General features: G+C 42.1%; 2 protein-coding genes and 1 long non-coding RNA gene across 37 annotated transcripts in view; 1 reads left to right on the forward strand and 2 right to left on the reverse strand.

The window, feature by feature from the left end:
• Nucleotides 1–451: 451 nt before the first annotated feature.
• RPP21 (ribonuclease P subunit p21) lies at nucleotides 452–2,134 on the reverse strand. Of its 2 annotated transcripts, none has more exons than XM_077754992.1 (5): nucleotides 2,023–2,134; nucleotides 1,850–1,950; nucleotides 1,672–1,754; nucleotides 726–858; nucleotides 452–591 (listed from the first exon to the last, which is right to left on the reverse strand). In XM_077754992.1, exons 1-5 carry the CDS (start codon nucleotides 2,077–2,079, stop codon nucleotides 531–533), a joined length of 435 nt encoding a protein of 144 aa, XP_077611118.1. In that variant the 5' UTR covers nucleotides 2,080–2,134; the 3' UTR covers nucleotides 452–530. The 2 variants fall into 2 exon arrangements, with proteins under 2 accessions (XP_077611118.1, XP_077611117.1); XM_077754991.1 differs by having other exon boundaries at nucleotides 733–858; nucleotides 2,023–2,133.
• A 1,106-nt stretch (nucleotides 2,135–3,240) lies between these two features.
• TRIM39 (tripartite motif containing 39) lies at nucleotides 3,241–16,132 on the reverse strand. Of its 2 annotated transcripts, none has more exons than XM_077754989.1 (7): nucleotides 15,777–16,132; nucleotides 13,767–14,226; nucleotides 12,671–12,766; nucleotides 7,916–8,146; nucleotides 6,716–6,738; nucleotides 6,016–6,131; nucleotides 3,241–5,280 (listed from the first exon to the last, which is right to left on the reverse strand). In XM_077754989.1, the coding sequence occupies exons 2-7, from the start codon at nucleotides 14,217–14,219 to the stop codon at nucleotides 4,733–4,735; spliced, it is 1,467 nt and encodes a 488-aa protein (XP_077611115.1). In that variant the 5' UTR covers nucleotides 14,220–14,226; nucleotides 15,777–16,132; the 3' UTR covers nucleotides 3,241–4,732. The 2 variants fall into 2 exon arrangements, with proteins under 2 accessions (XP_077611115.1, XP_077611114.1); XM_077754988.1 differs by having other exon boundaries at nucleotides 15,531–16,132.
• LOC144224133 (uncharacterized) overlaps nucleotides 16,129–26,559 on the forward strand; it is a 32,435-nt gene continuing 22,004 nt past the window's right edge. For 9 of the 33 annotated variants that reach the window (XR_013332920.1, XR_013332936.1, XR_013332919.1 and 6 more), the window contains exons 1-3: nucleotides 16,129–16,187; nucleotides 16,687–16,799; nucleotides 17,655–17,709. This is a non-coding gene — a long non-coding RNA (uncharacterized LOC144224133). Of the gene's footprint in view, nucleotides 16,188–16,362; nucleotides 16,604–16,686; nucleotides 16,800–16,859; nucleotides 17,216–17,654; nucleotides 17,710–26,559 lie in introns of those variants that run through there. The other 24 variants (XR_013332925.1, XR_013332938.1, XR_013332935.1 and 21 more) reach the window with 10 other exon arrangements.

Consider the following 26,559-nt stretch of genomic DNA (forward strand, 5'->3'; position numbering starts at 1 on the left):
CGAAGAAAACCAAGAGATTGGGAAAGATCAGCTATGAGTAAGCCTAGAGGATCTGAAGGTATTCTGACCCCCTAACCTTTTTTTCCTTGTCTAAAAACAACATCAGTGGTATCAGCAGTCTGTTTAGCCTTTTAATCAATAGTCAGGGCTACCTAAACAAAGAAATATTCTATGAAGGCTCAAGCTCTTGCCAACAACCCAGGATCCTGAGTTCCAAATGTGGCATTGCAGTGTGGAAGCAGGGATGAAGGAGCACTGGGTCAGTACCCAGTCAGTAGCCTGGAAATGGAAGCTGCTCAGTGGGCAAGTGGTTTATAGAAATCAGGATCTTCCCGAATTGTAGGAATATGAACATGGTAAAGGCAAAGAGGTTGGCCAGTGACAGAGAAATACAAACTGAAAGAAAAGAAAGTAGAATGAAGAGTTGAAATACTCACAGAATCACACAAAGTGAGACATCATTATACTTTATTTCGAAGATAAGGTGAATCCATCACTGGTGACTGGAGCTCTGATGCTGCACTTTTTCCTCACGGAGGTGGGGTGGAATGGGGTGGGCTGTGTTTGGCAGGGGTTGTGGCAATTTGGGATCTGGGTAGATGAGAATTTGAGTTTTATAACACTGTGGCATCTAGCAACCTAGAATCCACCTGTGTAACCTCTTCAGATCTATGTCCCCCATCATTCCAATCTTCCTGGAGTATCCTCAGTTTTTCTCTACAAACCTCTCACCTGCCTGGCTCCCCAGCTGGGCCTCAGGCCGGTCTCCCCAGAGCAGATGATCAGGATCATTGAGGAACCGTTGGCTGCGCTGGCATGTTAGGCAGGTCTGTACTGTCCAGCGCTGTCCCTTGCATCCTAGGGTGTAAGTGGGGGTGGAGTGGGGAAAGAGTGCCCAGGTTTAGGAGAAGAAAAGCTATCCTTCATCCAGTTTTTGCTTCCACTGTTTTTCAGTAGGAATTCTAACCCTCCCCAACTGAATACCAATTTGAGATGTCTTATCCCTGCTTAGAGTCCATCAATTTTTTTGTATCTTTTAAGACAAAGTCTAAAGTCCTTAACAAGTTTCCTTAAGATCTGCCTGTTTCCTTCTCCAGCCTCATGCTTTGTCCTTGCCTACCTCAAACTCTAGGCTCCTGAACTCTGGTCTCCTTGACAACATCACGAGCTCTCTTGTCTCAGAGTCCTCACACATGACTAGAATTTCCATATCTTCACTTCTTTTGCTTATCATGAACTTCACCACTATTAGTATAAGTAATTTAGCATGTTACCTCCCTAATTAAAGCATTTTCTACACTATTTTAATTGTTTCTTAGTCTGTTCAGACTATAATTTCAATGAGAATAGTGGATCTCATACAATACTTGATACACCTTAGAAAAATCAGTATTTGTTGTATGAATGAATGAACAGTGATGTGAATCCTGTGCTCCACAATGCAAAATAACACCCATTATTATGTATGGGTGGGTTACCTCTTTATGGCAACATTATTTCCCTATTGCCCAGATCTTAGTTTGTCCAAGATGAGTTAGCAATTTAACCCAAAGCTGGAAAATGCCGGCTGCTGCAAATTCCACGCCAGACGCCCATCTAAAGCGAGGAAGGGGATCCCCTCCCTAGACCACTGGTTCTCCTCAATCACCCCACGTTAGGAGGAGCACTCACGTCTCTGACGCTGGGTGCAGGTGAGGCCAGGGATGAGAAGGGAAGAGCAGCCACGACAGAGGGTCCTCTTCACTGAGGGGTCCCTGAAGGCGGAGGAGGATGGTGATCCGAGCGCCCGCGCTCACTTTCCCCGTTCTTCCCAGGTCCCGCCCGCCCCCAGGCTCCCGGAACTTCTCACCGCCGCAAGACCAGCCGCTTTGCGATGGTCCTCTCCGTGTGGCAGTAAAACCTCGCCAGCGCCTGGTTCTTGGGGTCCTGCGCAATGACACAGTGGGCGGCCTAGGGGAGGGAAACCGTCACTCGGTGGCCAGCCAAACTCAGTTGCCTCCCCAAACGCCCCGACGGACTTGCCTGGTACAGGAAGTTTAGCCTCTGAAAGGCCTCTCTGTCCTTCACTGGCCCAGCCATCTACTCTCGGCTGCACAAGCGCCTCACAAGAGAGCGTCCGCAGGTCCCGCCCCTCCGATAGCTCCGCCTCAGGCGCCTGCGCAAGGCCTCCTGGGAAGTGTAGTTCCTGGGCCCGCAAGTCTCTCCCCGAGAGCCTTACTCTGGCGCCACCCTGTGGCCTCACAGACCTAGCTGTTTGTAAACCCATACCCATCCATGCAATCCAAGCCTAGGGTGCCTTTTTGAGTTTTGGCTTTCTTCTAGTCTTCCTCAAGCCCATGATCAATTGTACTAGGTAGGAAAGGCTAGTGGAACAGGAGATAATCTTAATCTGGGAAATCTTCAGGACAGAAGACTGGTCTCTTTATGTAGATAGGCTGGGGAGATGGTTATGCGCAATTTATACCCAGCTAGAACTTCTTCCCTACTTTCCACAAGCCAAAGGCAGATAGATGCCTGGAAGATCTACAGACCGAAGAAACAGAAGTTATAGATTCAAAAAAAGCACTGGTACCAGTGAATTGGAAAGGATCCTGAGGGTGGTGGAGGGAGGGAAGCACAGCTTATTCCCATTATTTTCCACTTACCCCAAAAACACTTCCTGTCATACAGTGCTAGACACATGGTAGGTGATCCTAGCTAACTCCCAGTCTTAGGTACTGGAGCGCAGAAACTTTTGACATCATCTCCTGTCTCCAAAACTCTCCCCTCCCCCAGACCCCTACCCAAGGCATATATTTCATATCCCTTAATCTGACCTCAGTCTCCTGTTTGTTCTGTTTGACATCCTGTGCTTATCTTTGTCTCAGAGTTAATGACCACCATTTCCTGAGGTCAAAAGTAGAGGAATGTGGGGAAGGGCATAAGATGAATGAACCCTGAGACAGGCAGAGGGCAGCATTAAGTCAGGAGAGAATGAGGCCTCTCTCCCTTCTCAAACCCCATCAGGCCAGGCAGTGAACCAGAACTTCAGCTCAGAAGAAATGGCCCAAACCTCCTCTGGGATTAATTTCACAAGGGTCCCTAAATTCAAATGAGGAGTATGTTTAAAATGTAGAGGCCCAGGCCCATCCCACACTTCGATCAATCACTGAGGGTAACCCCAAGAACATGCACTTTTAACATCAGTGATTCTTACATATCAACACAAGGCCATCGTCAAATTACCACACAACACAGAGATCACTTCAGTGGATCCTTTGTTCCATATTATGTTTTACCAACCAAAGCATCTTGCCACAAAGAACCACAGTCAAGGCACAAAGGTAAGAGGAGAGTCTGGACAAAGTCCTGTTGAGGTGGTAGGAGGAAGTGAAACACCCTCAATAAACTGCAGTTTCTTGTCCCAATCTTCTGTGAATCCCTGATCACCCAAGTAGCAGATATTCCAAATCATTTTAGTTTGGTTTGCATGCATCACTTTAACCTTTTTTGACAACATATGTACCCTACAAGTTGTTTATTTTGGCCTAATGTTAAAATGATTTACATTCTCTGATAGGGGAAATGGCAAAAGGTGAAGGATGGCAACAAATAAGCAAAAGACTGGCTCTTGTGAACACTAGTTCCAGGCCATATGAACATAGGCTAAAGGAAGGTGCCTAAGTGACCCTTCGCTCTACATACCCTGTCTTCTACCCTGTCTTCAGGGTGAGGAAGACTCCATTTTCCTTCTCCCTTTTTGGCTTAGACACCTTAGCCAAGTAACAAGGCTGACAACTTGGGAGCAGCTACTTAGTAACATTCTTTAAGGCCAGGGCTTTGGATAGAAATACCTTTCTCTTTCCTCTAATACCTGACTGTCCTTTCCAGGTTCCCTTGGGAAAGCAGTGAAAGGGTAGATGTGTCTTGAGGGATCTCTGGCACCTCACCTCTGCAGGAGAAAGGTGACTGACCTATTCTTGGAGACAACCAACTCTAGGGAGAGACGCAATAAGCCAGCTTTGCTGAAGCCTGAGGCAGGGACTTGGGTTCTCCTCTCCTTTCTTCTCACCCTCTCCTCCCCACATTCCTACCTCTGGTCAATCCTACTCATAATGGCAACTTACTCTGGGAATGGAAGACCAAAGAAACCCTGTTAGGAATCTGTTCCTTTAGCCCCTTTCCCAACTTTCTTTCTAATCGTCCTGATGCCCAATCTCTGCCCTCAAAAAACAAAACAAAACAAAACAAAAAACAAAAAAACAAAACACCTCCTTAACTTCTAAACCCACGAGAGCAACTATCATTCATCTTTATTTTAGTCTAGAGGTACACAGACCCCTCTGATCTTTCTCAACAAATAAGAACCCCTTAAAAGAATGTACAGGGGTTTCTGTTTCCTCTTCTGGTTTTGAGCAAGTCAGACCCTCTCACAGACTTTTTGTTACTGGAAAAGCCTCTCCTTCCTTCCTAACTTATCCATGTGCAATAGAAAACCTGATGGACTTCAAGGGGAGACAACCCCTGGGAACTAGCTCCCCACCCTGACCGTTAGGAGAGAGACAGCTGTGCGCTCATCCCAGACCAGTCCTACCTACTCCTCCATATAAACCATTCTAGAAACCAAGGTGCTTCTCCTAAACAGTGCAGGACTGGAACCAGGCAGACATGAAGACGTTCCAGCAGGTCACAGGAAGGAAGGCCCATAGCTCTTGACCCTGACTCACCCCAATTATTCCCACATCCCTACTTGTCACTCCCAATCTGTTGGGGGCCTGATTGTAAGTGGTGCAGCATTCTTCCGACCAGCACGGATGCCTGGATAGAAGAGGGGCCAAAGTTTCTCAGTAAAAGTATCAGTAAAGGTGTAGATATGAGAGCGGTCTGTGACATTGTAAAAAGACAGTGTGCCGGCCTCATAATCTAGGAATATGCCTACCCGTTTGGGTTTCACCTTGATGTGCAAAGGGGTAAAAGGCGTGGTGGTGGCTGCATATTTGTCCCCATTCCATAGCCGCACCCGCCAGTAGCCAGTCTCAGGGAGTGGAGTCAACTCGCCCTTTCGGCTCACAGAGTCCCGGCACACGCCCACTGCCCAGTGGGTCTTATCACCCACCTCCACCTCCCAGTAGTGTCGGCCTGAGGTGAAGCCCTCAGTAGCCAGGACACAAGGGTAGAAGGTGAATCGCCGTGGTGTGTCAGGGAGATCCCGGAGTCTTGTCTCCACAAACTTGACGCTCTTACGATCTTCCGACAGGACTAGGTTAGGGTGAGCAGTCTCTGGGTCCAGGGTCACATCCGCTGGCGGGAGAAGCCAGAGTGGGGAGCTAGATGAGGATGGGAATAGCTAAATGCCCCTGCCTTACTCTTCCAGCCTGCCTTTACAGAACTTGTTTCCTTAAAGGTCCCCAGAACATCATGGTTTGATTAACTTTCTCAATCCACACTGTCACCTAAGGGAGAGGAGGGAACAATGGCTTCTCTTCTCACCCTGGCCCTAAAGTAAACAGATAATAACCTCAATTCTGCAAGGGCTGATGGTTTATGCTCCTGCCTTATCCCTTCTTCATCCCCCTCTGATATCATATCACTGTGTGATGAAGCACAAGTCACAGTCCAGGGGCCAGAAAGGACAGAAAATGTTAAGACGGATATACAGCAAGACAGCAGTATGGTCCAGGGATAGAGTGACCATGTATCTGGTTTCCTTGAACAGTCCTGGTTTGTGACTATTTTCTCTGAGTAAATATTTCTCTGATTAATTATTTCTCTGATACTCCCTCTCATTCTCAAAAAGGGACAAGTTTAGGCATATTATTTAACTTCTCTGGATCCCTATTTAGAAAGGTGTGGGCCTAAGAGTAGATGACACCTAAGCTCTGTCACTCACAGTGAGACTAAAGCCAGGTAAAGGGGTGGGTGTGGCCATGGGCACAAAGTGACAGATGGTACAATTGAAGCCCAGATAAAGTGGGACTTTAAAGACTTTCTTCTCTGCTGAATTCCTCTGCTAGTTTATTTTTGGGAACAACTCACCAATTAGCTGTTTAAGGATTTTCCTTAAGGCAAAGTACTGTCGGGGGAAATTGCTGAAGTTCTTTTCCAGCTCTATGGACACTGAAGTCACCTCCATGGTCTTCACCTTCTCACATCTAGGAGGGATAGGGAGATAGGGGAAGAAAGGGCAGGGTCAGGGGAAGCTCCAGCTGAGTGAGTATGCAGATATTGTCATCTTTAGGGAGAAACTAAAATTCTCCATCCTCCCATTTTCTCCCTCCTCCCTGAAGACAAGTACTCACTTATTGGTTTCTTTTGCCAATCTATGGAGAGCCATAGGGTCCCCTGGACAGTCTTATTTTAAGAATGAGTCTCAACTCTCTGGGAGTATTGCTATATTTCATGCAAATGGGTAATCACCCTTCCCACTCTCCCAAACCCTTTCCCTTGTCTGTCTTGTTTGGACACATTTCCACCCATGGGCACAGGTAGATTCTGGTTCTACATTACCTTGGTTTCTTCTTTACCAAGTTAGTCCTGATGTTCAATGGGGAAATGGTAATGTACCCTTACTCCCAATGATTTGCTCTGTAACAGGCTTCATGGATGCAGTGAACCTTCTCCCACATCCTACCCAGACACTGTGTGACTTTCCCATCCTTCTCCCCTAACTCCTTACTATACCCCTGGTTTCTAAGCCAAGACCTAACTCACTCAAAGAGATGCAAGAATCACTTACTTTTCCAGGGTACTTTTGACATCCTAGAGGGAAGGAGAAAAGAAAGCAATATTGGTCCTGGTAGTCAAGGGTCCTAAAGGCAAAAGGTTCCCCCTCTTCCCCAAAGTTCTAGATCTATAAAATAGGAATAGGGCAAACTGAGGGTCACAATGCAAGGGGAAGAGCACCAGAGGGATTGGAGTACATCTTTCCCAACCTGATCTCTGTTTTCAACTTTTGGATAGCAATAAGCTTGGTAATTTATATCACTTCCAAATGGTTTCGTGTATTTGTCTTGCTCCTCACAGACACTGGGAGCTCAATGCAAGGGATAGGGATTGTGTCTGCTCTATACTCTGTCCCCCAAGTACAAACCACACATGTGTCTCCTTGAGGATCAGAACAGACTGGTGGCATAGGAATGAATCACACTTTCCTGTTGTTGTTATCCCCATCTAGTACTGGTTAATAAACATTAATAATTGTGTGCCAATCCTGATTTGTGAATACTTGGGGTCCAGAAGACAAAGAAGACAAATCTCTGCCCCCCAAGGATTTTCCAGTTTAATGTGGAAGGCAGAACACACATACATGAAAGGACACAAGAATAAGTACCAAGTAATACATAACATGTAGATAAATGTACAATGAAGCCTCACTGATTCAAATGCTGGTAATCTGATCTCTAAAAAGAGATATGCTTCCTACACCCTTGCTAACACCATTCATCTGCTTAAAAGAACAAATTATTTCAAACATTTCAGAGGCATTATTTACATATCAAAGTTAATATATTATTTATACATAATTTCAAGTGTCCTTCAAACTAGTTTTTTTCTTTTTTTTTCTTTTTTTTAAGCACTAGGTAAATCAAGTTCCAGGACCTAAGAGTAATGGCAACTGCATTCACATTATTTTTAATGTATAGTTTTTTTCACTAATTCAGACTAGATTTCCGTCCTTTCAAAGGAGTGAATTTTTTTCTTTGGTACAAATTAAGCACATATTGTTCACAAGACATAAGAACACAGAAATGATTAGAAGGGGATGGGAGAAATCAGAGAAGCCTTTCTGTAGAAAGAGATCCTTTGAGTATGTCTGGAAGAAAGAACTGGATTAGAGAAGCAGAGTAGGAGGGTAAGCATCCAAGGTTGACAGAATGGCCTGTGCAAAGGTATATTGCACTTGACCTGAGAGGCTATACAGGGGCAAAGGTCGAACCTTAAGCATCTCGAAGCCCGACTGTAAGCACTTGCCCTCCACCTCAGCAGCCAAATGGGCCAGGTCCCGGCGCTTGTCTCCAAGGTGAGCAGCATTTTCTCGGAGGCGCTGTAGAATGTCTTGTTCCTCCTCCTCCAGGCGTGAAAGCAACATCTGCTGTTCTTCATCCAGCCGCCTATGAAGCTCTTCAAATTCCTTTAAGATCTGCTGTCGGCGACACTCCACTAGTCTCTGAGAAAAGAGGGAAAGCATTATATTTAACAGGGCCAGTGGGGCATAAGGGAGTCTTTTCCTACCCACCATGTGTATGAATTAACAGATTTCCAGTGTCATTCCAAATAGTCTAACAGGACACTAGTGTTTCTCTCCATTGAAATTTCCTTTTATAACTAACGGCTCCATTCCCATTGTCATCCCTACTAATGACTTGGGAGTGAAGACTACTGGGGAGATTAAAAAAATCAGTTCTTAAAAATATTTTAATTTTGGGGGTGCCTGGGTGGTTCAGTCAGTTAAGCGTCTGACTCTGGACTTCAGCTCAGGTCATGGTCTCATGGTTCATAAGTTCGAGCCCCACATAGGGCTCTGTGCTGGCCAAGCTGGCACACAGAGCCTGCTTGGAATTCTGTACCCCCTCTCTGTCCCTTCCCTGCTTGCTCGCTCTCTCTCAAATGAGAATAAATGTTAAAAAATTTTTTGAAAAAAATTTTAATTGTCTTCATTAAATGAACTTCTAAAAAAGCTATACTTCTATGGTTTAGTGAAAAACTACAAGATATAAGAACTCAATAATATAGAGACATCTATTATTATGTATACAAGATATATTTGCTATTCCCAATGCTAAAGTTCTAGCTAATGAAATTTAACAAAAAAAGGACAGTAATAAATACTGGAAAGTTGGAGACCAGATGATCATCATTTATATATTGTTAGACATCTACCCACTAAAAACCAGAGAACCAACTGGAAAAGTATCATAATCAGTAAGATTTTAGTTACGAGTTGTTACCAAATATACAGTTCACTGCTGAACAACCTAAGTTTGAAATGTGAGTCCACTTATACAGATTTTTTTTCCCGATAAATATGGTATAGTACCATAAAGGTATTTTCTTATGATTTTCTCAATAATTTCTTTTCTCTAGCTCACTTTATTGTGAGAATATCATATGTATTACAAATAACATGTAAAATAGGTGTTAATCACTTTTTATGTCATCACTAATGCTTCTTTGTCAACAGTAAGCTATTAAGAGTTAAGTTTTTGGGGAGTTGAAAGTTATGTGCCAATTTTTTACTGCACCGGGGTTGACACCCTTAACTTTGTTGTTCAAGAGTCAATTGTATATAGATTTCAGGGGAGAACATGTTAAATAGTTCAAGTCACTTCAGGAAACTGACAGTTCCCATCCCAGGAATAGGTTCCAGAAGTTTGCTAGTGAATTAGCTGTTGAAATTTGATGTTTGTCCCTCAGCTACCACACAAACTTAAACCTCTAACATTCCTGAAATTTGATAATATAGGACTAAAACACCAGCCATAATACTTTCTGAGGGTTATCAGCAAGCACATCCTTCCCTCTCTACCTCCAGTGCAACAAGTGATCTGCTCAGATGTATTCTCCCAAGCGTCATATGACTGACGGGGAGACTAAAACCCAAGAGGAAAGCAAGAGAGAAGCAGAGACTGAGACTCTGGAAGTAAAATGCAGATAGAAGCTGAAAGGCAGGGCTGAGGGTGAATAGAGAGGGGCTGCAAAGCTAGGTGGGCCTTACAAGCATGGTGTTTCTGGATTTCAAGCTAGTTCTCAGCAGAGGCTGGCTAGCTCCAGTTCTAGAGCTGCTGCTTCCCATTCTACTGCTGCCTTCTCAGGTGCACACTGGAACAAAATATATTCTTACATTTATTCTGTGAAAATTAATAAAAGGAAGCCTGGCGAAAATGGTCAGGATGCCAGGAGGGGGAGCTCTCATGCTCCACCACTGGTCAATTGTGGACCCAACAGGAAGAGATGTACCTTTTAAGTCCATACGCCCTTACTACACCAGCAGGAGGAAAAGTTTTTTTGTAGGCAACAGGCCCAGCCAATGATAGACTGTCACAGCCTAGCCAATGAAAAGTCACTATACTCTGAACTCCCAGTTTACTCCAAGGACTTCCCTCCCAATTCCTCCCTTTCCTATATAAAAGAGTGGTCCTCTCCTTTGTTCTCCGGACTTGCCTATGGTTTTGCCTTAACTTGCTTGTCCTGAATTGCAGTTTCTCTGCTATTCCTGAATAAACTCAATTATGCTGGTAAAATGACTGAATTTTATTTCTAAGGTTAGCAATCCTTAAAATACAACCTTTTTTCCTGTGGGTGTATGTGTGTGTCTGCTTGTGTGTCTATGTTGAGAGGTGATGTATACGTAGAATTTAGGATTAATAACTGTGTCTAATAGGAAGCCAAAGTGGTCTCTCTTATATAATCCCATCATTCTTCTCTTTTTATTCCACTCTATATTTCTATGGCAGTGGTTCTTAATGAGGGTGTTACTTCCCACTAGGGATATTGTAGAAACAAGGGGCACTTTTTTGTTTGCCATAATTGGGGGTACTCTGGCAAGGCTGTTAGCACTCCAATGTGTGAGATGACCCTGCAACATGCACAGCCCTGTACCATTTTCTATGACCTGCTGGATATTCAAAAACATAGGCCTGGACTTAAATACCATTTTATACATAAACAGAGTAATTCTTACCCAGTTTTAATATACCTGATTTTTTTCAGAAACAGCTGAATAAAACTAAGACTGAATTTTGTTTTTCTTAGAACTTTATCAAAAGTTATCATTTTAAAAAATTATGTCACCAAGAGCTAAGCTGCTTGTGGTGCTTGTTAACATTACTATGCAATTACCTGAGTCTGAGTCTGAATTTGTATTTGTTGCATTGTTGATGCTGTCACAGATAGGTGCCAGGATAAAACTACATTGTGGTGTCTTTCAGGGTAGCCACGCCCAAATATTTACATACCAGATTTTATTATAAGTCACTTTCCTTTATGGTGTGTGTGTGTGTGTGTGTGTGTGTGTTTGGGCGTAATAGTCTCTTTTTAAAATTATGTAGATAAGTTATTTTACCTATAATTTCCACTTCAGCATGGTTAATTACAAATCATTTACTTTTAAAAAGGGCATTGGGTCTGATTCTGGAAGTAGGGATGAGGGACAGGTTTTGGAGAATTCAAACAAAAGGAATGTTGGTGGTAGTTTCAGAGACCACTGTGTTTTTTAATACCACATTTCTGTTCAAGCATTTAGAAGTTTTTAAAAAAAATCTTTATTCCCCTTTTTATCCTTTACCTTTAAGAAGGTGATCAACAGGAACAGGAAAGTTAATGACTGGGAATAAGCTTCGTTTTCACATATTTTAAGTTTCTCAGGAGCCCTCCAAAAGAACAAAGAACTTTTTTTTAAAGTTCACCTTTGCAATTAAATTATTCAAATATATAAAGGACTAAGGTAATACTTAGTAATAATAATACTTGCTTTCTGTCAAAATGTTGATATTGTTAAAAAAATTAGTATTTCTACTATTTTCAAACTTGTGTTTAATCTCTGGTGATCCCTAAATCGCAACTCCAAAAGCTCATGATTTCTTCTGGAAGCTTTTAATGAAGCCAAATTTCTATGTTGTCTTCTTATGACTTGCAACTGTGCTTTTTGTGCCATGTCATTATCTGTTTTCTTTACTTGACTGTAAACTTAAGCAGGACAGGGACTGTGTTTTTGATAATTTGGCCTATACCGGAAATTTAATACATATTTATAGATTCATGCAGAGCTAATATCCCTGATTTTGCCACATACTGGCTATGTGATCTTGGACTAGTACTTATCCAAGTTGTTTCCTCCTGTGATAACTAGGGGTCATAATACTCGCTTTACAAAGGATCTAAGTTCACCCTTGCTAAAGATGACCTTCAAGACTTCCTTCCCTTTGTCTGATAGATGATCTAGGTCCCACTAAAGCCTAACATAACCCTGTAAGTTTGGAATGTCATGGACATCCAATGAATTAACACATAGGACTCAATGAACAGTTATTACTGCCACTATTAGGAATTGTTCACTGTCCAATAAAATGAGACAGCAAAATATCATGCTATAAATATGGTAATGCACAAAAGAGAAGTAAAATTATATGAAAATTAAGAAAATCAATTTCTGAAGGGTCAAGAAAGGCTGCATAGGAAGCAGCTTTTATCCTGCCTGAAGGACAGATAGGATCCTATAGATGTAGGGTGGAGAGGAGAACAGTGTAGGAATGAACCAACATCATCTAGCATATTTGAGATTACTTAAGAGAATGTAGTCCTAAAGTCATTGGGCAGTTTTGGGAGCTCTTCTTTTTCTACACCAGTGAACCTTCCAAGTTCTCCTCTCCTCAATCCCTCTAAGAAACTCCTATCCCTGCTCTCTCCCTGCTTCTCTCCCTGTTTTACAAGAAAAAAGGAGACCAATGGGAATGAACTCCCTCAACTTGTCAGATGTAAGATATCCTGTCCATCCTTCCTTTACCTCTTACATCTTCTTCCTCAGTACTTAGTTAATGACAAATAATTTAAGTACAATGCTTAATGACAAAGAAGCCCGACAAAATACCATTTTTGAGAGAACAGCATTTTTCCAATGAATCAGAACTGGCGGATTAAATAATGTGTGGTTAGTTGTCTGCAAAGCAGCCCAAATGGAATCACCTGCCTTTACCTTGAGCTCTCCAGGCTTCTTCTCCTCAGAGGACTTGCAGCGGGTGATCTCCTGCAGTTTCTGCTCCAGGGGCTCCAGGCACTTCTGCAGTTTTTCCTGAGGGTGGGAAGTGGGAGATGTGGGATTTAGGAGTGGCTGGTATATCCTACATTCAGAGGTTAACTCATTAGTTTTAAACCATATGTTTGCTTCCTGTCCATCTCACCACCTCTTGATCCCACTCTCTTCTTTATCTGTCATTTGGGGTGTCCACTTTCAGTCCCTCCTCCTGCCACCAGCCTGTTCCCATCATCTTCCTTGCTCACCAAGAACTTTCCTCTCACTGAATCTCAGTTGTCCAGATGTCACCAACTCCATGTCCTTCCCTAATCTTGTCATTTTCTTACTTAAGTGACTGTCTATTATGGTCAAAGTGACTTTCTGTACTCTGACAGCCTTCTTTAAACTTGTCCTCCCATTCAACTCTAACCACTTGCAAAAAAGTCCTTATTACTTATACTGTAGACTACTTTAAATCTTGCTTCCAAGATTTTATTAACATAATTAAGCAAAATACTTGATACATTGCCAACGTATTATAATCTTTAGTTCCTACTACTTGAACATTTACCCTGTGTCCCAGCAGTAATTAAACCAGATGCCACATTACCAATTATCTGGGAAGAAGCAAACATCTTAGTCTAGTGGGGATCAGTGTAAACTGATGTTATCTATTCCCAATACCAATGGGAAAATAAGGAACATTTGGAGCAGACTACTTTTCAGTTTTTCCTAAATTTGATCATCTCCAAGAGGTTTTGTTCATTTATATAATACATTAGAAGACCATACATATCAATGTTCACCCATAAGACTCAAATGATGTTAGGACAAGGAGAAAGAAATTTTGAGGGACTCCTAAAAACTGCTCATGCTTGGGGATAACTGACCAGATGTACTGTGTGCCCTCTGTGTTTGTAGCTCTGGGAGGACTAGAGAGTAAAAGACCAGTTACAGTCTTGCTGTTGGGAACTTAGGATCCTCTACCCAGGGAGTCTCCCATCTTCTGTGCCCCTCTCTCATGCCCCATGTTGGCATCACGTGTCTGGTTCCCCACCTTGTACTCCTGTGTGGCATCATCCAGTGGCACGACGGTGTGGGCCCGGTGGGTGTGGGAAATTGCACATATCAAACATACAGCCTCCTGGTCCTCATAGCAGAAGAGGCTGAGGGCCTCATGGTGCTGGGGGCAGAGGCTCTCATCTCGGATCTTCCGCTTGACAGCCTGGAGCTGCTTGGCAATTTCCACCATGCTGCCTAGCTGTCGATTAGGCCGGAGACTGCGGTAGCGAGATGTTTTTCGACAAACAGGACAAGGGAAGTCCCTCTCTAGGTCCTCCCACCAGCGGGTGATGCAAGCTTTGCAGAAGTTGTGCCCACACTCAATGATGACAGGTTCCTTCAGGTACTCCAGGCAGACAGAGCAACTCGCCTCCACCTGTAAGTTCTCCAGAGCTGCAGCTGTGGAGGCTGCAGAGGCTCCAGCCTCTAACAGACTTGTCTCTGCCATTATTTAACTTAGGGATAAAAAGGGGGCAGAGAAAGAAAAATATTAGTTGGAGGTTTAATTTTTTTGTATCCCTGGCCTGGCGTTCACTCTCATGATACATTCTAACTCCAGTTAGCCCCATCTTGGTATTTTACATTTTCTCTTTCACTAGATAAAACCTTTTCTGTTTCTCTATTTCCAAATCTTGTGACTCCCAGCCATCAATCTAATTTTTTTTTTCTGTTCAGCAAACTGACACTGAACCACCAATCCCTTTGGTCTTTTACCTCAGCTTTCTCTTATAGAGGCTTTTTTCAACTCTGGCCCAGCACACTTCTCCTGATCCAGGCTCAGCCCACATGTATCTTAAAACCAGACCATTGTATCCCTACTAGACATATTTTTCTAACAGATGAGAAAGGAGCTTGGGAAAGTGAAAAGTGCCATAAAAGTCAAAGTATTAAGATTTCTTAGGTATATTTTAAAGTTTAATGTTACAGAAGAGTTTTATTATAATAGCCCCTAGAGCATAGGCTTCTCTGCCATTCTCACTCTTTCAAGGGTAATAAAAGGAATAAGTTAGGCAAGGATAACGACCTCTTCTTTTCAGGAAACTTGAAATCATTCTTCCCTTTTTCAGAGTAGTCTAGGGGAAGTGTGTCTTCTTCTTGAAATGTTCACCCAACATTCCATTTCTTTGCATGCACTTAGACATTTAGAACTGCTGAAAGGTGATAAATACGTGGCAACTACACCTAAAGAGTATATTAGTATATACTTCTTGAAAAGAGGGCTGACAAGTGTATTCTAAATATTCAGTAGTGACTGGAGTCTTGAAATAGGTACTGATAACTAATTCCTTGAATGTACTGTGCCTCCAACTAGTAGGTTCTGGAGTGGCCGGGATTTAGAGAAAAAGGCAAGTAAAGGCTCTCTCAAGTTAAGGCTCAAAATATTTGAAATGCATCAAAGAGATTTATAAAGCAGAACGTTGGTCCCTCACTCCTTCCTTGAAAATCACCACTTTTATCCATGAAACTGGATTTCTCTATCCACCCTCCCTGCCCGCAGAAGAAATGAAAATTTAGTAGGTCTAAGTGCTAAGAAAGAAGTGTCCATGCGGTGAGTAAGGTTAACAATGATTATTGTATATATTGTTGGCATACGTGAAAAGTGTTCAATTTGGAGTAGAAGCTGATTAATTTATTTGGACCCAAATTCTTTCCTCAACCAGGAGAGAAGTTCAGTCAGATGATTTTTCTTTATCGAAGAGAATCCAACTTTGACTAGTGAACCTGTCCCTTTTTTCTAGAAATTAGGTGGTCTCCTCACCTGGGGTGAGTTGAAGTGTACGCAGAGTTAGGGACCAGGATGGATCTAGACTGGCAAAGAAGTGGTGTGAAAGAGAAATGGGGGAAAGGTTAGGGATGCATGGAGAGGACTTGGAGTTACAGCCATAGTGAGGCCTCGGGTGCCTCTAGGTAGGTAATTTCTTTCCCTCTATTCCTTGTGTCTCAGTAGAAGAGCAAACTTCAGGGACGTCCTCATTTTGTTTCTACCACCGTCCGGGGGTCCCACCTTGCGACCCTCTCCTGAGCGCCGTCCACAACTCAGTCCCACCCTCGTCTCCATCTTCTCTCGCCAGATCTGGCGTAGGGGGATTGGAGAGGGGGAGAGGAAACGTCGTGGTTGACAGGGAGGGAGGAATGCGTGTCCAGGTGAGGAGGAGGTGTGACGTGAAGGTGGGATGCCCGCCGCTATGACGCAGCCGAGGCCCGCGGTGACTGCGTCAGAGTTTCACCCGGGGAGGCGAGCGGCAGCGGGACGGGGGAACGGCAGGGTAGCCAAGCAACGCCGGACGCGCTGACGTCGCCGGGGCGGCAAAACGTCCGCCCGGGCCCGAGGCGGGCGGAGGCAGCTGTGGTTACGTGCGGGGGGNCCCTGGAAAGCCTAGCAGTGCCTGCGAGAGAAGTAGGAGGGGGGCCAGAGGTAAGAAACAGCTGGAGAAGTCAAGAGCGAGAAGGGACCCGGAGGGGCAGGTGGCCGAAATGCGGTCGTTCAGGTGACCCGAGGAGTCCTCAGAAGAGGGCCGCGCATGCGCCTGGTTGAGCGCTGAAGCCCCATTGCCCGCAGGGCGCCGTTGGGTGCCAGGGACCTCTGCAGTCCCGCCCAGGCTGCAGGTCCCGGCTCTGGCTACGCTCACTGGCCCCGGGTGGGACTGGGAGCCGCTGGGGCAGGGCAAGGGCGGTTGCAGACTTCGAGCTACACTTATCCTCTTCTCCGGCCAGTCCAGGGAGAAGGTGGCTAGCTGAGGCGGCGGCCAGTTACGTGGCGGACTTGCGGGTCTTAGCTGGCACGTCACTTCCGACTGGTTAAGTTTTAGCCTTCTAACATTACGGGATTAGGTAAATTGACCCTGCCGTGGGCTTCAAACAAACGCTCCTCGTATTTCTAGGCGGGCTTTAAAGACATTGTTTACTTCCTCCAGGGGAGTGGGAGTCCCAGGAGAGCTGCTACTACCATTCTGCTGCACCTTGTCTCCTCAGCTCTTCCCTCGCCGCCGGACCGCAAGCAAGCGTGCGGTAAACACCTGTTAAGTGGGTGCGAGATAAGGCCCATTTCTTTTCACCTTTGGGGCTATGGCTTGAGATCCTCCCAAAGAGCAGATGATGCTTGTGTGGGAACTCCAGACTTTTGCATTATAGCCTTCCTGCTTTCCTTTTCTGCTACTGAAAGCTTGGCAGGCCTGTAACTTTGGAGGATAGAGGTATGATGAGACTGAGGAGGAGGTCCTGAATAGAGGGGATAGAGCTGAGGAGGATCTCGTGCAGGGTAGAGGTGTGAAGAGGCTGGGGAGGAGGTAGTGCTAGGCGTGTCCGACATTGTTCGTAGAAAAGGCAGCTTGTCCGGCTTCCTCTCCCCCAACGCTTGGTGTGCAGAATGCTGACTGAATGAGATGGGCAAGTTTTGGTGTACCCTATAAGAGGAAGTGGCCCAACGGCCCATCTTGTACCTATGTAAGTTGTGATGTTGTCTACAAACGCAGTGCAATCAATATTTAACCTTTAACCCTGGGGAACCAGAAACTATTTACTTGCAGAAAATATCAAATGTAGGGATTTAGGATCATGCCTACTATATATAGTTGGTCTACTTCCCCCCTCCCCCTTTTCTGGTAGCCAGTGATTTAAAGAGGATTAAACTTGGGAAAATTACATTTAGTTTTTTCTCTCATTGTTATTTGACCGTTAGGAATGTTAGTGGCAGTAAAATTTAATTTACAGAACGCCTCAATTCTAAGATAGGGTAGTTTGGAAAGCCACTAACTGGAGGTTAGCCTCTTTAACTTTGCCTTGGAGGGTGGCTGGTGGTGGTGATGTTTGGTTTTGGTTTTGATTTGTTCATTTGTAACTTTTAAGGTGTTGCTAGAACTCCATTCTGGCTTTCTGTTTGTAGGTGACCAGGGATGTGGTTAGACTCAGGACATTCCCAGGAGGAAGTGCATTTAAAGGTCTGTGCAGAATGTGTTCGCCTGGAAAGTAATAGATAATTAACAAGACTTTATGCTGAATATGGAAGGAAAGGCTGGAGAATGTTTAGATAAAATTATAGAATTTATGTAGGGTACGTAGTATCACATAGAACATAGGGGTTGGCAAATCTTTCCTGTAAAGAACCAGATAAGGTATATTTTTAGGCTCATACTCTCCTCTGTCTTTGTAGTGTGAAAACAGCATTACACAATACCAAACAAATGACCATTGCTGTGTTCCAGTAAAACTTTTTGTATGGACACTGAAAATTTAATTTCATATGTCATAAAATAAATTTTTTTAATGGGAGGGGGTTGCGCATGTGAGAGGGAGAGAGAGTCTTGTCTTAAACAGGCTCTATGCCCATTGTGGAGCCCGACATGGGGCTCAATATGATGACTGGAAGATCATGACCTGAGCTGAAATCAAGAGTCAGATTCTTAACTGACTGATCCACCCAGGCACCCCTAGTTTTCTTTTGATTTTACCCTTGGTCATTTAAAAATGTGAAAACCATTCTTAGCTTTCAGGCCATATAAACAGGTAGCAGACCCCAGTTTACTGACCCCTGACATAGAACAATAATGAAGTGTACCCATATTTTTCAAGAGAGAAGATTTGGGAAAGAGGGTAAACACAATACTGTGATTTTATTTCTATTGGTCTGTGTAATAATACACAAAATAATAATGAAGGAAGCCTCAAACCTTAACCCCACATTTGTTATTATGATTTGTGAAACTTGGTAGGCTGAGATTTATGAACATAGTAGGGTACAAGCACTGATTCTTTAATCAAAGAAGTGTCTGTTGTTCAGAATCGAAAGGGATTGTAGTTCATTCAGGAGATGTGGAATAACAGAGCTGTTATGTTGACTTATACCAAGGGATTTCCACCAAGGAGTATGAAAAAAATTAATTACAGTAATGAGATAAAGGGCAATTAAAATTAAAAATATATACATTTTAATACTGTTTTTATGTCTGGAAAGGAGAAAAGATATCTTGAAGCTACTGAGTTTTATAGAGGAAATGAGTATAGTAGCAGTGCATGTAGAAAACCGGTTGAGGTCAGATAAGGTAGGTTGGGGAGGGAGAGGGTTCACCTGTACAAACATTTGAGATTCTTAGAAAAGGCAAAGCATCTAATTTTCCCTGACCATTTTTTTTCAATTTCTCAAATTATGGAAACTCACCTATAGTGTTTTGTTTACATTTTATACAACATAGTGGCTATTTTTTATCATTCCCATTCAGTGATATAGAGTTATCTCATTCTTTTTCAAGTTTGTGTTATTACTTCATTGTGTATATGTATCATATATTCAATCATTTTATTAAGAGTAAAGATTTAGAGGGTGCCTGAGTAGCTCAGTCAGTTGTGGTCGACTTTGGCTCAGGCCATAATCTTATGGCTTGTGGGTTTGAGCCCTGCTTTGGGCTCTGTGCTGACAGTTCAGAGCCTGCATGGAGCCTACTTCCGATTCTGTGTCTCCCTCTCTCTCTGCTCCTCCCCTGCTCGCACTTTGTCTCCCTCTCAAAAATAAATAAACATTAAAAAAATGTTTTTAGGGGCACCTGGGTGGCTCAGTTGGTTAAGCGTCCTACTTCGACTCAGGTCATGATCTCACGGTTCATGGGTTCGAGCCCCGCATCGGGCTCTGTGCTGACAGCTAGCTCAGAGCCTGGAGCCTGTTTCAGATTCTGTGTCTCCGTGTCTCTCTGACCCTCCCTGCTCATGCTGTCTCTCTCTCTCACAGAAATAAATAAAACATTAAAAAAAAGTTTTTAAAAAACAGTAGACATTTAGTTTCTTTCCAAATCTTATTAAATAAAAGGCTGTAGTAAAAATCCTTGCAGGTATCTTTCTTTTTTCTGTTTTATTTGGGTGTAATTGACATATAACATTGTATTAGTTTAAGGTGTACAGTGTATAATGATTTGAGGTGTACAATGTATAATGATTTGATATATTTGCACATACATCATGCCATGTATTAGTAGGACAGATTTCTGAAAGTTGGGCTGCCCGGTCCAAATGCATGGGAATTTAAAATTTTAATAGAGTCTTCTAGTTTCCTTTGCATAAAGTTGCACCTATGGATACCCACACCAGCATATTATGATATAGTCTGTTTCTCTACAATGGACCCAGTGCTAAAAGTTTCATATTTTTAAAAATTTGCTAATGTTTTTCATTTAAAATTTGAATGATTGCATAACAGATCTTATTCTGCAGGTGCCATATATTCTTCAACTTCTTATCAGCAGATGGGCGTTTACTTAGTTTCCTTTTTTGCCTTAGTTTCCATTTTTTTGCTGTTATGCTAACATTATTATATAAATATTCTCTGAAGATATGTCCTTATGTGCTAATAGATTTATTACTGAGAGAAAGGTTTCTGGAGTTGCTTTAATTTTTTAAAAAAAATTTTAATGTTTATTTTTGAGAGACAGAGCATGAGCGGGGGGAGGGCAGAGAGAGATGGAGACAACAAAATCTGAAGTAGGGCTAGGCTCTGGACTCGAGCCTTGAACCTCGAGATCATGACTGAGCTGAAATCTGAGCTGAAGTCAAATGCTTAACCAGATGAGCCACCCAGGCACCCCTGGGGTTGTTTTAATTTTAATGGATATGAGGCATTGTTTTTATATAAGGGTTATTCCTTACATTCCCCCTGGCAGCAATGTATGAGGTGGCTTCCTTTTCACATCCCCAGGAGACATAGGTATGATTTATATTTATGTTTTTCTAGCCAGGAAAGAAATGTCTTAGTTACCTGAATTGCATTTCCTCTTCCTTAGTAATTTTGGGTATCTTTGTTGTTGGAATTTTTCTTTGTATTTCCAGTCTTTGCCCATTTTTCCTCCTGTATGATTCTTTGTCTTTATTATTCAATTGCTACATACATATATATTTATATAAAATTTAATTTAGCATGACATGTTGTCTTCATTACGGTATCCATTCTGACCTCCAAATTCTTTTTTACTTTCCTAGATTTTTAAAAAGTTTTTATTGAAATACCAGTTAACATACAGTATAATATTAGGTTCAGGTGTATAACATAGTGATTTGACACTTCCAGACATCACCCAGTGCTTATCACAAGTGCACTCCTTAATCCCTATGACCATTTAACCCATTCCCCACATCACCCCCCTCGCCTCCCCGTGGTAACCATCAGTTTGTTCTCTATAGTTAAGAATGTTTCTTGATTTGTCTCTCTGGCTCTCTCCCCCCCTCCCTGCCCCATGTTCATTTGTTTTGTTTCTTAAATTCCACATATGAGTGAAATCTTATGTTATCTGTTTTTCTCTGACTGACTTATTTCATTTAGCATAATACTGTCTGGCTCTATCCATGTGTTTGCAAATGGCAGGATTTCATTCTTTTTTTAAGGCTGAGTAATATTCCAGTGTGTGTGTGTGTGTGTGTGTGTATGCACATACCACATCTCCTTTATCTGTTTCTCAGTTGATGGACATTTCAGCTCTTTCCACAATTTGGTTATTGTAAATAATGCTGCTGTAAACATTGGGGTACATGTATCCCTTTGCTTAGTAATTTTAAATGCTTTTTTTAATTTTTTAATTTTTTAAATTTATTTCTAGGAGAGAGAGAGAGAGAGACAGCGTGAGCAGGGGAGGGCCAGAGAGAGAGGGAGACACAGACTCTGAAACAGGCTCCAGGCTCTGAGCTGGCAGTCAGCACAGAGCCCGACGCGGGGCTTGAACCCACGAACCACGAGATCATGACCTAAGCAAAAGTCGGACGCTCAACCGACTAAGCCACCCAGGCGCCCCTAAATGCTTATTTTTTAAAAATTTTATTTATTTTGAGACAGTGAGAATGAGCAGGGGAGAGGCAGAGAAAGAAGGAGATAGAGGATCTGAAGTAGGCTCTCTGTTGATGCCAGAGAGCCCGGTGTGGGGCTCAAACTCATGAACTGTGAGAGCATGACCTGAGCTGAAGTTGGGGCTTAACCAACTGAGCCACCCATGTCCCCCAACTTCACTTAGTATTTTTGTGTTCTTTGGGTAAATACTTAGTAGTGCAGTTGCTGGATCGTAGAATAGTTCTATTTTTAACTTTTGAGGAACCTCCACATTGTTTTCAGAATGGCTGCACCAGTTTGCATTCTCACCAACAGTGCAAAAAGAGTTCCCATTTCTCCACATCCTTGCCAATACCTGTTGTTTCTTGTTTTGTTGATTTTAGCCATTCTGTAGTATGATTTGTATTTCCCAGATGATGAGTGATGTTGAGCATCTTCTCATGTATCTGATAGCCATCTGGATGTCTCCCTTGGAAAAATGTCTATTCATGTCTTCTGCCCATTTTTAAATCAGATTATTCATTTTTTGGGGGGGATAAGTCTTCATATATTTTGGATACTAACCCTTTATCAGATATGTTGTTTGCAAATGTCTTCTCCCATTTTGTGGGTTGCCTTTTAGTTTTGTTGACTGTTTCCTTCACTGTGCAGAAGCTTTTTATCTTGATGAGGTCCTAATAGTTCATTTTTGCTTTTGCTTCTTTTGCCTCAGGAGATGTGTTAGTAAGAAGTTGCTACAGCCAAGGTTAAAGAAGTTACTGCCTGTGTTCTCCTCTACGATTTTAATGGTTTCATGTCATGAAAGACATTTAGGTCTTTCATTCATTTTGAATTTATTTTTGTATGGTGAAAGAAAATTGTCCAGTTACATTCTTTTGCATGTTGCTTTACAGTTTTCCCAGCACCATTTGTTGAAGAGACTTTTTTCCCACTAGACTTTCCAGCTTTGTTGAAGATGAATTGACCATATAGTTGTGGGTTCATTTCTCGACTTTCTATTCTGTTGACGTATATTCCCCCTAACCCTTCTTTGTTGAGGGTTTTTTTTTTTTTAATCATGAATTGGTGGTGTACTTTGTCCCATGCTTTTTCTGCATCTATTAAAATGATCATGTGGTTCTTATCCTTTGTTTTATTAATGTGGTACATCATGTTGATTGATTTGGGAATATTGAACCCTTGCAGATCAGGAATAAATCCCACTTGATAGTGGTGAATGATTCTTGTATTGGATTTTATTTGCTAGTATTTAATTGAGAATTTTTGAATCTGTGTTTATCAGGGATATCGGCCTGTAGTTCTCTTTTTTAGTGGAGTCTTTGTTTTTGGTGTTAGAGTAATGCTGACCTCATAGAACAGATTCGGATGTTTTCCTTTTTTCCCCTCTAATTTTTGGAATAGCTTGAGAAAGATAGGTATTAACTGTTCTTTTGACAGGATCATATGGCTCTTAACCTTTCTTCTAGTAATGTGATGTATCACATTAATTGATTTGCGAATATTGACCAGCCCTGCAGCCCGGGAATGAATTGTACATGATCGTGGTGAATAATTCTTTTAATTCTTTTAATGTTGAATTTGATTTGCTAGTATCTTGTTGAGAATTTTTGCCCCCAGGTTCATCAGAGATATTGGCCTGTAATTCTTTTTAGTGGGGTCTTTGGTTTGAAAATCCAAGTAATGCTGGCTTCATAGAATACGTCCATTCCTATTTTTTGGAACAGTTAGAGCAGAATAGGAATTAACTGTGCTTTAAATGTCTCCAGAATTCCCCTGGGAAGCCATCTGGCCTAGGACTCTTATTTGTTAGGAGATTTTTGATAACAAACTCAATTTCTTCACTGGTTATGGGTCTGTTCAAATTTTCTCTTTCCGTTTGAGTTTTGGTAGTGTGTGGATGTCTAGGAATTTGCTCATTTCCTCCAGATTGTCCATTTTGTTGGCATATAATTTTTCAAAATAATCTCTAATAATTGTGTTTCTGTGATGTTGTGCTCTCTCCTCTTTAATTTGTGATTTTATCTACTTGGGTCCTCTCTCTTTTCATTTTGAGAAGTCTGACCAGGGTTTTATCAATTTTGTTTCTTTTTTTAAAAAACTAGCTCTAAGACTCGTTGATCTGTAATACTGTTGTTTGGATTCTATATTGCTTATTTCTGCTCTGATTTTTATTATTTCCCTTCTTCTGCTGGCTTGGGGCTTTATTTGCTGCTCCTTTTCTAGCTCTTTTAGATCTAAAGTCAAGTTGTGTATTTGGGGCCTTGTTTTTTGAGATAGACCTGAATTGCAATGTATTTTCCTCTTAGGACTGCCTTTGCTGCATCCCAAAGGGTTTGGGCTGTCATGTTTTCATTTTCATTTGCTTTTATATATTTTTACATTTCTTCTTTAATTTCCTGATTGACCCATTCATTCTTTAGTGGGATGTACTTCACCTCCATGTATTTGGGGGCTTTCCAAATTTTTTCTTGTGGTTGTTCTCAAGTCTTATAGCATTGTGATCTGAAAATATGCATGGTATGATCTCAATGCTTTTATATTTGTTGAGGGCTGTTTTGTGACCCAGTATGTGGTCTATTTTGGAGAATGTTCCATGTGCACATGAGGAGAATGTGTATTCTGCTGCTTTAGGATGAAAAGTTCTGAATATATCTGTTAAGTCCACCTGGTCCAATGCGTCCTGCAGAGCCATTGTTTCCTTATTGATTTTCTGCCTAGATGATCGATTGCTATAAGTGAAGTATTACAAGTCACTTATAATTACAGTATTATTATTAATAAATTTGCTTATATTTGTGATTGACATATATTTAGGGGTTTTCCACATTGGGGGCATAAACATTTACAACTGTTAAGCTGTTCTTGATGGGTAGACCCCTTAATTGTAACATAATGCCCTTCTTCATCTCTTGTAGTCTCTGTTTTTAAATCTAGTTTGTCTGATATGAGTATGGCTATTCCAGCTTTCTTTTGACATCTAGTAGCGTATAGATGGTTCTCCATCCCCTCACTTTCAATCTGCATGTGTCCTCAGGTCTAAAATGAGTCTTTTGTAGGCAGCATATAGACAGATATTGTTTTTTTTTAATCCATTCTGAAATCTTGTGTCTTTTGATTACAGCATTTAGTCCATTTACATTCAGTGACTTTTGAAAGATATGGATTCAGTGTCATTGTGTTATCTGTAGATTTTGGGTTCATGGTGATGTCTCTGGTCCTTTGTAGTCTTTGCTGCTTTCCACTTAAAGTCCCCCTTAGGATCTCCTGCAGGGCTGGTTTACTGGTCATGAGCTCCTTTAGTTTTTGTTTATCTGGGAAAGCCTTTATCTCTCCTTCTTCTATTCTGTATGTCAGCCTTGCTAGATAGAGGATTCTTGGCTGCATATTTTTCCTATTCAGCACACTGAAGATTTCCTGCCACTCCCTTTGGACCTACCAAGTTTCAGTGGACAGGTCTGGCTACTCTCCTTATGTGTCTACCCTTGTAGGTTAAGGCTCCTTTGTCCCTAGCTGCTTTCAGAATTCTCCCTTTATCTTTGTATGTTGCCAGTTTCACTATGATATGCCATTGTGTTGACCTGTTTTTGTTGATTTTGAAGGGGGTTCTCTGTGCCTATTGGGCTTGGATGCCTGTTTCCTACCTCCCCTCCCTCCAGATTAGGAAGTTCTCCTCTATAATTTGTTCAAATAAACTTTCTGACCCTTTCTCTCTCTTCTTTGGAATCCCTGTGATATGATAGTGTTTTGTTTCACTGAATCACTTAGCTCTCTAATTCTCCCCTGGTGGTGTAGTAATTTCTTTTTCCTCTTTTTTCAGCTTCATCATTTTCCATGATATTATCTTTGATTTCACCTATTCTCTTCTCTGCTTCTTTCATCCTCCTCTTCACTGTATCTAGTTTATTTTGCATCTCATTTATAGCATTTCTTAATTCATTGAGACTATTTCTTAGATCTTTGATCTCTGCAGCAGTTGATTCTCTTCTGTCTTCTAGATTCTTTTTAAGCCCAGCTTTTAGTCTGTGACTATAATTCTAAATTCTTGTTCATATAATTTGTTTATATCGGTTTTGTGCAAATCTCTGGCTGTGATTTCTTCTGAATATTCTTCTGGGGGGAATTCTTCTGTTTTGTGCTTTTGGCTAGGTTTCATTCCTTTATGTGTCTTTATAGCTTGTTATCTGTTCTGCACCTGCGAGTACTACTATATTAATAAGTCATACCCTGTCCAGGGCCTGGCACTGCAGGAAGTGTTTTTGGAGTATTTTGTGTGCACTGTTGTTGCATATTTGGCTGATTTATCCAACTGCTTGTAGTGTGGATTGTTTGGACTTTCAACCAGGTATGCTTTGATTTGTTCTTTGAAGTAACCATACAAACCCACAGGACAATTTTGTTTTTATTTAAAGAATTTTTTCTAATTTTTTAAAAAAATTTATTTCTGAGAGACAGCATGAACAGGGGAGGGTCAGAGAGAGAGGGAGACACAGATCTGAAGCAGACTCCAGGCTCTGAATTAGCTGTGAGTACAGAGCCCAATGTGGGGAGGGGGGGGGAGTCCAACCCACGAACCGTGAGATCATGACCTGAGCCAAAATCAGACGCTTAACCGACTAAGCTACCCAGGCGCCCCCAAAACCACAGGACAATTGTCTGTTGATGCCTGTGGACCAATGGCTGTGCTGGTCTGGAGGAGACACCATCTGGTTTGGTCAGTGTCAGTTTCACTTTGGTAGATAAGCAGGTACCAGGCTTATCAGGTTTTGAAGTAACTCTGAAAAATAAGGAAAAAGGCAGGGGGAGCCTGATCCCATAAGAAGAGAAAAATAAAAGGGGAGAAAATATCAAAAAGAGAATAAAAAATCTGTAAGGCTGGTAGTATGGAAAACTCCACATCTGAGCAGACTGTGACCTCTGTCCACTGGCCATCCCCCTAAGGAAGTCACTGCACATATCTTTTATTTATTTATTTATTTATTTAGTGTGTGTG

This window comes from Crocuta crocuta, unplaced genomic scaffold (assembly GCF_008692635.1).
Source record: "Crocuta crocuta isolate KB4526 unplaced genomic scaffold, BGI_CrCroc_1.0 scaffold242, whole genome shotgun sequence".
Taxonomy (NCBI): Eukaryota; Metazoa; Chordata; class Mammalia; order Carnivora; family Hyaenidae; genus Crocuta; species Crocuta crocuta.